General features: G+C 32.9%; 1 protein-coding gene across 1 annotated transcript; it reads left to right on the top strand.

The window, feature by feature from the left end:
- Positions 1 to 9,141: 9,141 nt before the first annotated feature.
- LOC129871707 (zinc finger protein WIP2) lies at positions 9,142 to 11,597 on the top strand. The gene is made up of 2 exons (XM_055946673.1): positions 9,142 to 9,688; positions 10,942 to 11,597. The coding sequence occupies exons 1-2, from the start codon at positions 9,176 to 9,178 to the stop codon at positions 11,359 to 11,361; spliced, it is 933 nt and encodes a 310-aa protein (XP_055802648.1). The 5' UTR covers positions 9,142 to 9,175; the 3' UTR covers positions 11,362 to 11,597.
- Positions 11,598 to 12,089: the final 492 nt, after the last annotated feature.

Here is a 12,089-nt window from a genome sequence, read left to right as displayed (position 1 = left end):
GTTTAGGTGTGCATTTGGTTTATTCTAATGATGTGTGTGTTCTTGTCCATGATGGTTCGGAATCATCTCTTGTGGCTGATGTTAAGTCCAAATAAGACCATGATCCCTTTTTTGTAGAATTGGAGAATTTGCCTGCCAAAAAACCACTAAGGCTTTCTCCCAAGAAGGAGATGGAGTGATTCACTACTAGAGTCATTTTTGTGTGCCTAATGTGGATGGACTAAAGGAATTGATATTGAATGAAGCCCATAGGTGTTGGTATTCAATTCGTCCTTCATCCACCAAGATGTATCGGGATTTGAGGAAAGTGTATTGGTAGAATAGCATGAAGAAATAAATAGCAGAATTCATGGCTAAGTGTCCTAATTGTCAACAAATGAAAGTCGACCATAAAAATTGGAAGGTTTAGCTTAAGACATTGAAATTCCTACTTAGAAGTGGGAAGATGTGAATATGGACTTTGTGATGGGTTTGCCTTGTACTACAAGGCAATATGATTATGTTTAGGTTGTTATGGACCAAATAACTAAATTGGCACATTTTCTACCAAGTAAGACTTCATATGGTGTCGAAGACTACGCTAAGTTGTATATTTATGAAATTGTGAAACTTCATGGTGTTCCTATGTCCATTATATCGGATAGGGGTACTTAATTCACTTCCACACTTTTGGAAGTCATTTCAAAAAGGTCTTGGTACAAAAGTTAAGCTAAGAACTACTTTGAATCCTCAAACCAATAGACAAACCGAAAGAATGATCCAAACTTTGGTGGATATGTTAAGAGCATGTGTAATTGATTTCAAAGGGAGCTGGGATGAGCATTTGCATTTATTGAGTTTACTTACAATAATAGTTATCACTTTAGCATCCTAATGTCTCCTTTTGAATCATTATATGGAAGAAGATGTAGATCCTCGGTGGGATGGTTTGAAGTAGGTGAGATGGCATTGATTGGTCCTGATTTGGTAGTGGATGCTATAGAGAAAGTAAGGCTCATAAGAGAAAGATTGAAGATGGCTCAAAGTCATCAAAAGTCCTACTCGGACATTAGAAAAAGAAAGCTTGATTTTGATGTGGATGATTGAGTGTATTTGAAGGTTTCACCTATGAATGGTGTAATTCATTTTGGTAAGATAGGGAAATTGAGTCCTAGATATATAGGACCTTATAGAATATTGAAGCGTACTAGAAAAGAGGCATATGAGTTAGATTTACCATTTGAGTTAGCCATGGTTCATTCGGTATTTCATGTATCAATATTGATAAATTTTATGGGTAATCTGAACTCTATTTTGCCATTGGAAATTATGAATGTTGAAGAGAATTGACTTATGAAGTGGTTCCGGTGGAACTCCTAGATCGGCAAGTGAAGAGGTTAAGGAATAAAGATGTTGTGTCCGTCAAGGTATTATGGAGAAATCAACAAGTAGAGAGTTCTACATGGGAAGCAGAAGCTAATATGATAAAGCGCTATCTGTATATCTTTCCTTCCACTCAAGCCTAAGTTACTAAGTTGTTCATGATCAAATCAATTAAACTCCTACCTTCCAGTTTAGTATGTATTTCATATGCATGCATGTTCATGAAGTTGGTTTTAAATGCATGATTTATGTTAAATTTGAAAATCTCATGGTTTATGTTTTATGTGTCATTGTATTCATGATGGGTTTCTAGTCCTTGTTCTGTTTCCTCTCTAAACTAAGTTAATATCATTTGAGGATGAATGTTCCTAAGAGGGAGATAAAATAAGACCCCGTAAGATGAAAAGATGAACAGAAGGAAATTTCAGGAGAATTTAGACTGACCCCAGGCCTACGAGTCAGTTTACGACTCATAGTTACTATTACAAGTCGTAAAAATTACTCACAGAAGTAAGGTTAAGGTGGGAAATTGGCGAAGTCATTAAGACAAGTTGATGAGTAAAACTACGACTCATAGAACAAACTATGACTCATAGAAATGAGTATTCATTGCAACTTCTGATGACCTGCATATGCCCACCCTCAGAACTCACTCTATGACTCAACATGATGAGTCATAGAGGAGTTGACGACTCATCAAAATGTGTCGTACTAGAACTTTAGAGACTAGAGAAATTCTAGGTTTTTAACCATGCAAAAGGACTTGGGTCTACGACCCATAGACGTGATTACGAGTCATAATAACGAATCATATGAAAAGTTTAGAGACTCGATTTTAGATGTTTACCAAAACATGCAGCATGAGTCGTTCCTATGACTAGTCGCCACTTCTACTAATCGTAGAGTTCAATCCATAGGAATCAAATTCAAAATTTAATGAAGGGTAACTTCATCTTTTTCCAAGTTTTGTTCAATGAACCTAGATACGTTTATGTCCAAGTTCAATGGCTATATATACCTAATTCTTCAATTCCCCTCCGATCCAATTCACTCTTCAAATTCTCCTAAGACAAGGGTTTCAACTTCATCAAGATTCCTCTTCAATTCTAGGTCAATTCTATCAAGGTCTATGCAGATTGATCCATGGGTTCCTTTTACCCATGGAATCCCAAGGTTCTACTCAAAAATCTCATGAAAAGTTCATTTTTCTTTAAACTCTAATTTTGATAAATTGTGTTGGGCTGTTTCAATTATGTTTTTAACCGTTATCAATGATATTTAAGTATGGTTTTACAATAATAGATTGATTTCAAGATGAATTATGAATGCCCATGCATGAAGTTATTTTCAATAAAGATATACATGAAGTATGATTATGAAATTCAATGATTTTAAGTATTCTCATGGTTTTCATCCAAATTTATTATGTATATGATTTTTACTCTAAATTCAAGTATGAATTATGATCATGGATTATAATTATGTTCAAGCTATTAATTTCATGCACATTATGAAAAAGGTGACTTAGGATTCTTAATTGATGACCTAGGAAACCTAATGACATGAATTATGCAAGTATGATATTGTAATGTTGAAAGGCTTACACTCACATTGCAAGTATGACATGAAAATGAGCTACTTTATAAAGTATGAAGTTTATGAACAAGTTTATGATATATGGTAAGTATGATTATTATGCTATTATCCCATGGGATTTGACGTAGCACCTAATGATGACTTGAGGCTGGGGATTGAACTACGGGGTCTTTATATAAAGTCTCTTGTCTCATAAATACGTGCCACCATAGGTTGCATTCATGGCTTAGCTAGTGGATCCACTCATAGTGTATGTACATGACTCGCCTAGTAGGGTAGAGTCTACCTTAGTAAGTAGATTCCCCTTTTGTTCTTTGTATGTGGAGACAACGGAATTCCATGTTATAGCTTGCATGGTCTTCTTTTCGATTATGGTTCCTATCCCACCTAAGTACACTTTTCTTATGGTTTGTTATGATTTCAACTATGTCTTTAAATGCTTTGATCACTATGATTTCCTCATGACTTTATTAAACCTTTTTATAATATACATTATTTGATCATCGTTGTTTTACATTGTATGTCATACCTATATACGTAAAACCTTCAAATTTACATACGTATATTATTTCCTATATTATCTCATAATGTAGGGGTTGAGGATCACGCTCCTACTACACGTGGCTAGTAGAGGTTTCATTCGGTGAAGTGTTTGGTGAGTCCTCATGTATCAGGGACTATTTATGAGTTATTGCTTCTTAGTTCAAACACTTGTTATGTTTCGTATTATTGATGGTGAGCTAGGGACATTTCTTAGCCCCTGCCCTTCTTGGTTAGTAGAGGCATTAGTTGGACAAATTTTATAGAGTCTATGTCTTCAAGTTACATTCTTCTTTATGATTCATGATTGAGACCATGTTACGACTAGCCCCTAGTTTGAGTCATGACAATTTTGAATTCAAAGGAAAAGAGAATTAAGTTTGCAAATTAAAGAAGAGCTTATATGGTCTAAAATAAGCTCCCAAACAATGCTATAGGTAGTTTGATTCTTTTATGAGTTAGCAGGACTTCAAGAAGATTTCTTTAAACCATTGGTTAGTTCGAGGTTGGAGATTTAGGGGTGTTTTGACCAGAATTAGTGCAATAGGTTGTGGAACATGTTCATCTAATTAGAGAGTGGCTATTGGCAATTTAGAGACACTAGAAATCATATCTTGATGTTAGGTGATGAGACTTAGAGTTTGAAGTTGTTGACTGAATCTTTCTAAAAATTTTGCCTATGGAAGGCGCTATTAGATTCGAAAAAAATGGCAAGTTGAACCATAGGTACATTGGACCTTACTACATTTTGCAACAGATAGGACAAATTGCCTATAATCTAGAGTTACCTCTAGAGTTATAGGAAGTACACCAAGTTTTTCATATTTCTATGTTATAAATGTTTACCGTATATCCAACACATATAGTGCCAATAACAGATATTCAGATTTGAGAGGAGCTATCTTACGAAGAATTTGATGTTACCATAATAGACCGCCAAATAAGAAGATTGTGAAATAAGGATAAATCTTCTGTAAAAGTGTTTTGGAGGAACCATAATGTGAAACATATGATGTGGGGAGCTGAATAGGACATGAAGTCCATATATTCCGACTTGTTCACTCCTTCAGATGATTTTCAGAATAGACAAAGAGTAGACCCGAATTTGAGGTCTTGAGCTACCTTACTTGGTGTTATATGAGTTTTTGTATTATTTTATATGATTTCGCATATGTTATTATTGTTTGAGGTTCCTAAAAGAGCAGGATGTAATGCCCCATAAGTTTGTAACACTTAAAATAATAAGTTTATTTTTGATGAGCCGGTTTATCATATTTCATGACAACCATCATTATGATATCTGGATGGTGATGGTAATTAGGTGGTTATAACAAGAAAAATTATATAAAGTCACTTGAAAATCTTATACAAACATTAGAGGTCAAAGGTAGACTTAAAACAAAATTCAAAACTGATGATTTTATTATAATAAAGTGTTGATATAATACCTTATAAGGGGATTTTCCACTTCAAAGAGAATAATTTTCATATAATATTTAATGATAAATGTCCAGTGGCCATTGAAGAGAGCTCCAATAGCTTTGAGGTAAGAAAACACCCCTTTCTAGCTTGATTATTTCGTGGCCCAAGTTTAAAACAATACTTTCCTTGTGGCAAGCTTTGGTTTGTGTTAAGTCTTGTCATTTTTCATTGTAGTTGATGGAATTTCGTGTGCAATATGTTTTTTTTAAGTTAAGAATATGATTGATCTACGTCAAGGTAAGTTTCTACACCTACTTTTCTAGAATCTTATAGCTTAATATGGGAAATCAATTCCTACAACCAAAGCTTTATATTGGTTCATTTTCTTAAAGTTGTGGAGTCGGAATGATGCTGAACCCTTGAGGCAGTGTATTATGCTTGATAAATAGAACCATTTGTTAAGGTAAGTTTTCTCTAATTACCTCCCTTATATTCTTATATTTTATGTCATTTTATCGATTTTTGAACCACGAGGTGGTATTGAAGTGTCGTGGTTCTGGATCACCTATTTGATGTGTTGTTGTGATTTTTTCCACGTGTATATTGATGGTACTAAGGTTATGGAGAATGTAATATTGATATAACACTTTTAGGTGTCTTGTAGAGAGGTTATCGATTGAAATGGTGTAAAGTGCGCCTTGTTATAATTCATCGAAAGCTTGCCACTCTTGTTACATTTTGATAACTTCTTTTTGTTGTTAGTAGTTTCTATCTGTTTAGAGATTATGATTCTTTTTGTTAGTTTAAAGTGGGTTGGCTATAATAATGACCTTAACACCTTATCGATTGGTTATGGCTCATTTATGCAGCCTGGTTGATTCTCGTATGTGTTGCATTACCTTTGGTTGGTCAAGTTTTATAAAGAAACCTTTAGGGATTGAATTGAAAAGTATGTTAAAGCTATACTTTCTAATCTGGCATGATCTTGATTGCCTAAGCTTTCTATGGCCTATATTATGTAGTTATACGACTTGTAGTCTTATTATATTGAGTTGGCTACTATAATATGATATAGTATCTGACACTAGGACTCTATTCATAACTTAATGGGCTTGAAAAACATGTTATGATTGTGCTTATTCACTTGTGATCAATTGTAATTTTTATGATATTTTTATCGTATGGATATCGCCTATGAGATTTTTTTGTCCTTAGTAGACACTAACATTGCAGGGTCTTTAAACCAATCGGATGATTGATTTATCGTACTTACTAGTTGTGTAGACCATTCCTACAAGTTGGATTGACCATGCCTATAAACCGCTAGATCGTACTTACATAATGGGTAAGCTATTCCTACGAGTCTACACTTATATTGCACCACACTGCTTAAAGAGTTGTATTAATTTGGGAAACATGTATATTCGAATAGTTCAGATCATATTATCACTAGGATCCAAGTAAGGAGGTTAGTATAGGTATTTAGCGACTATTTGTTATTGTTAGGACTTATAATAATTGTGTGATATTTGTACCTATCTAGTTTATTATGGGAGTTGATTCAGGCTACTGTTTGGTACGTATTAATATGTTGTCTTATTGCAGGAAGATAAGTTATTGTAATTACGTTTTACTCCTGCCCTTTTTGTTTAGTTATTATACTTCAGTTTTAGCTTTTAGTTTGTCTTACTTGCTAGATACATTATTTTGTACTCATATCCCTTGTCTAGGGGTTCTGCATTCATGTCTACAGGTCCTGAGTGACAATCAGACAAACCCACTAACCCACTAAGTAGCACAACTTCCTATTCAGCTTATTGATTAACTCCTTTCTTTCAGGGTTATCAGAGTCTTAAAGGCTTGCATGTTTTGCTATTTATAGAGTTTGGGTAGGTTGGGGTCTGTCCCATTCAAGTATTGTATGTATAAAGACTTATAGACTAGTGTATTAGATTATATAGTCACGTTATTGCCTATGTTGGCCTTGTTTGTTGGTTGGTTGCAATTTGATAGTTGTTTTTCGTAATGTTAAGATATATACATGTTTTCAGTTTTTGCGTCGCCCATATAATGTTTATTGTTTTATATGAATTATTAGGAGTAGTGCCGATCGAGGGCTTATTTTTAAGGTGAGATATACTTATATATTTTCTAGACTTTGTGTGGCTATTATATGCCATTAACAAATGATTTGGCAGGATCAACTCAGGCCTAAATTTCGGCATTAGTTGTCAGTTGCACCCCTCGAGTTTGGGGAGTGAAATCAATAAGTTAATTGCCGCTAAATATATTTTCTTAGAGGCAATTACTTAAGAATTATAATTTAGCACTCTTAGTAAATGACGCTAAATCTTATAGCGATATTGGATCCAATGGCAATTAACTAATGTTGGTAAAGGTTTTAACACTCTTTGTAAATGAGCATATTTATTGCCGCTAAAAACTATTTTTGTGGTAGTGTTAGAAGCACGATTTACTACTCATTTATTGAGATTCAATTCTGTTTCCTTTTTATTGTTACATAAAATTAAATATATTCGAGATACATGTATTTGATCCCATCTGATGCATGTATCTAGCGAACTAAAAATGATACGAATGGTAATTTGTGAAACTACTATGTCCGGATGTAACTATTATCTAAACTAATGGAATTTGTGTAGTTTCCTCCTAAAAATATAAATACTTCTCTTCAATATTGTTCAAGAGAGAAGTATTCTATATAATACAAAAGGAGGAGTTTTCATTAAAAATAATTATGTAGTCCAAATCCACCACTTCTCTTCAATATTGTTCATATTTCAGAGAAAATAAATCAAATACTTCATCCGGAAGTTAACCAAGTTTTAGTTTACGTTATCTCAATACCGTCTATCGGGACCACATGGATTGTTCCTTTTTATTTCCTATTGTGTTTACTTGGTTAAAAGAGCTGTCATTTTTTCCCCTTTTCAAATTTTGAAAAATTACTAAAATAATTTACGTCTACCCTTTGTTATTGCCTTTATATATATATAGTAGATTGTTAGTGTTCAAATTTTTCATAATATTAGAATATTATTTTAGCATGTTGTAGTCAAATTACTTGTCTTATATTTTAAGGTTATTAGTTTCACTTTTTATAAAGGATCACTTATATATCGTACTTTCATTTTTTAATTAGTCTTAAAAAATGAATTTTCATCTTTTTATATTGGATAAATTTTGCAAATAACCACTATAATAAGCTTAATTAGGCTCATTAGCTATAGTTTGTCTATTTACGAGATGTAGTTATAGTTTAAGCTACCTTGTTTGTATAATTCGCAGATTTATATAAATTCGCAGATAATTGATCTATTTTTGTATAAACTCGAAAGTACGAATTTATACAAACACAAACATCCTAATAAAGAGTTAGGCAAATTATATTATACAAAATTGCATAATACAAGAGTTATACAAATTATATTATACAAATTTCAAACCATACAAATGTGCGAATTTTACAAATTAGAACCGGAATTAAAGTTAAATGTTAGTGGCAAATCATAAATTAGCTAAACTATAGCTATATTAACTAATTAACTAGTATATATTTGCTTATTAGTGTAATTCTCCCTTTTTATATTCACTAAGATTTTAAATTTTAATGTATTATTCTAATTTTATCCCTAACTAATAATGTTCATTAGTACGAATGACATGGCATATTGAAGATTAAAAAAATAATTCAAAGGATATTTTTCATTTGTCATTCAAACGTTTGATTTTGATTATATTGACCAAATTCAATATTTTCTTAACATTCTTAAACATATTGGATCATCCAAATAACATATACTCTCTCACTCTCAATTTATGTTACACCTTTTATTTAACAAATTTTTCTTTTCTAAAATTTGTAATCTAAAACTATAAATCATTTCATTGAAAGAAAATGGAAATTAAGTTCTTTCTATTTATAAAAAGAATACATTATTTTGGGACAAATTAAAAAAAGTTTATCGAAAGTAAAAGAATATTAAAAAATAAAGTGTGTGACTTATAGATATTGTAATTGGCAATTTAGAATTGTAGGTAACTTTAGCCTTTACCCTTTCCATTAGCTGTGTAGTAATGAGTGTCCAAGAAGGACCCCTTGTGACCCTAGCTCCATGGAAGCCACATATCTATCAATTTAATATGTTGCCCCCCCCCCCCTCTCTCTCTCTCTATAAAAGCATATGTAACCAACAAAATAAGAAAGGCTCCTCCTTAGCTCCTTGCGTCTACCATGAGTGACCCTAATTTCTACTCCCAACAAGAAGAATGGCTCAAATTCAACAACCCTAATATTCCTTCTCCTCCTAACAATTTGTACTCATCAACTAATAATTATTATCAAGTTTATAACCAAACTCCTCCATCTCCTCCTTTGAAAGAAGCCCTCCCTCTGCTGAGCTTATTAAGTCCAATAAAACATCATGATGATGATTGTGACCAAGTAGAAGAAACTTGTTTTAGTGATGTGGACAAAAAAGGTAGAGATCATGATAACTGTACTAAAGATGATGAAGAAGAAGATGTTACTGTAGCACTTCATATAGGTCTACCAAACCCTACTACTGCTGATCTGGACTCTATTCTCAGCTCTAATGATGCTTCCATCCCCATGAATATGATAAACACAACTAATAGTAGTAGTAGACAGTATTGGATTCCCACTCCTTCTCAAATTCTTATTGGTCCTACTCAATTCTCTTGTCCTGTTTGCTTCAAGACCTTCAACAGATACAATAACATGCAAGTGAGTTATCAAATTCTTTCTTCCACATATATCTTTTGCCTTTTAATCCCAAAACAGATGATCCATCTTCCTATCTTCTTTTTTTTTTCTTTTTTTTTTCAATAAAAGAATACTACTTCCTATAATTTTTTTATGGGGGCTGAGATCCAAAGAAAGAAGGAGCCGAGGTCAGTGAACAAGACTGACCATTTTGCCTTTAATTACTACTCTCAAATCTGCCAGTTAATTGTTTCAGATTCCATATATTCTTTTAAGGGATTCAGTTTCAACTTTTCTTACCTAAAACTTAACAGCTAGTAGTAATTAAAAGATCAGATTTCCAGAATACGGACAATGTTCTACTGTGTTAATTATGGTAACACTTGGAATTAGATCTTTGAAAAAAGACTGCTCACCAGTCAGGGATCGGAATTACTGTTCATAAATAATTAAAGAAAATTCTCATGACCAAATTAATGAGCAGGTACATGTTCATTGTCACTGTCTTATTGAATCTTGCTGAATTTCTGCACCTTTTTTATTTTCATTTTTAAATACGTTCAATTTTTTGGCAAACTAGAGACTCATGATCAATATTGCATTACCAAAAAACATATACAGTATCTATATACCCTTTATTTGAGTTGACATATACCTCCTCAGAGCTTGTTCTAAAAAAATCCAGTATTCCATAAAATCAATATTAACAAAGACGTTGAGAAAATATGAATCATTGATAATTGAAATCTTTGTTCAACTTCTTTCTGTTGAAGAAATGATCCATCTCATTTAAAATCTTAGCCTGTCAGAGAAAACATATTTGTAATTATGTCTGCAACACAATCTCTCACAGACCTAATATGTTTCTTTAATATTAATCGAGTGTCAATAATGAAGGTAAGATATTTTTCAGATTTTTAAACTTGTATAATTATCCGATTTAAAATCTTAAAAAATATAATATTATTTCTTTCGGATTGATGTGACTCACTTCCTTTTTAGTCCTCGGCAAAAAGCACAAATTTTCTTAGTATTTGATAAATATTTAATGACATTTTCAATATTTTACCTATGATATTTTGCAAAAAGTTCACATAGGTGTAGTATTTAAAAAACATCATTTAATTTAAGGGTAAACAGTGCAAAATCTTGCTATTTATCTTAAATATTATTTTGTTGAAACAAACTAGGTAGGTACATCACATAAAGAGTAGTTAATTTGATGATTGAATATATTATATTTTGAAGGTGTGGTGTGAATATGAATGTTTCAGATGCATATGTGGGGGCATGGGTCTCAATACAGAAAAGGACCAGAATCACTGCGGGGAACTCAACCAACCGGGATGCTTAGGCTTCCTTGCTATTGCTGCACTCCTGGTTGCAGGAACAACATTGATCATCCAAGAGCAAAGCCATTGAAAGATTTCAGAACACTTCAAACACATTACAAAAGGAAGCATGGAATTAAGCCCTTCATGTGCAGAAAATGTGGCAAGGCCTTTGCTGTTAGGGGAGACTGGAGAACACATGAAAAGAACTGTGGTAAGCTTTGGTACTGCATTTGTGGTTCAGATTTTAAGCACAAGAGGTCTCTTAAAGATCATATTAAGGCTTTTGGTCAAGGACATGGACCTTATGGCATTCATAGATTTGAAGACGATGAGGAAGACCCTGCATCTGAAGTTGAATAACAAAATTATCATGAATGATTATTATGTGATCAAGGTGAGTTCATGTAGGCTAGAAAATTAATGGTGATATAATTAATTAAAATTAAACCAAACATTTAGCTTATATTGTATGTATGTAAATGTTTTCCTTTTGCTTTTAAGTCAAGCTAGGATGATTTAATTTTATCTTCCTTGTACTAGCAATGATGGCAGTTGATTTGTATTCACCTTTATGAGTAAGTGATTGCTCGAATTCTCATGAAAGTTAATTTGGACATTGTCGTGTACTACTACTTTATCACAGAAACAAAACCATATGAATGGGCACTCAACATGGGAAACACTGGCCCGTAAAGTATGGGAAAACCATCTCCATGAAACAAGTAACATATGTGTGGGACTTAATGCCCAACCCAAAACCACCAACCTTATTTTTACCTAGGGGTGTTCATGGTTCGGTTTGGGTCAGTTATTGATTAAAACCATAACCAAACCAATTTAATCGGTTATTAAATGTCTAAAACCATAACCAAACCAAGTAAAATAATAACCACAGGTTTGGTTATTGTCGGTTTGGTTCGGTTTGATTCGGTTATTCGGTTTATGACTAGCCGAGATAATTCAAATATTCTCTCTCTACATTCTTCAAATTTTTATGAAGCTCTTTTTTCCTCACGACCCACAGAGGTTCAAAACAGAAAATGAAACAACTTAAACATTCGGAAAAAAAAGAAAACAACTTAAAATCA

Source organism: Solanum dulcamara, chromosome 10 (genome assembly GCF_947179165.1).
Source record: "Solanum dulcamara chromosome 10, daSolDulc1.2, whole genome shotgun sequence".
NCBI lineage: Eukaryota > Viridiplantae > Streptophyta > Magnoliopsida > Solanales > Solanaceae > Solanum > Solanum dulcamara.
Note: the sequence above shows the minus strand (reverse complement) of the source record. Positions and strands in the feature narration are given on the sequence as shown.

Bases quoted from the DNA above. Each gene is read 5' to 3' on its own strand.
- LOC129871707 (XM_055946673.1), top strand. From the start codon at position 9,176: ATGAGTGACCCTAATTTCTACTCCCAACAAGAAGAATGGCTCAAATTC. The intron at 9,689-10,941 runs GTGAGTTATCAA...TGAATGTTTCAG, and splicing joins ACAGATACAATAACATGCAA to ATGCATATGTGGGGGCATGG.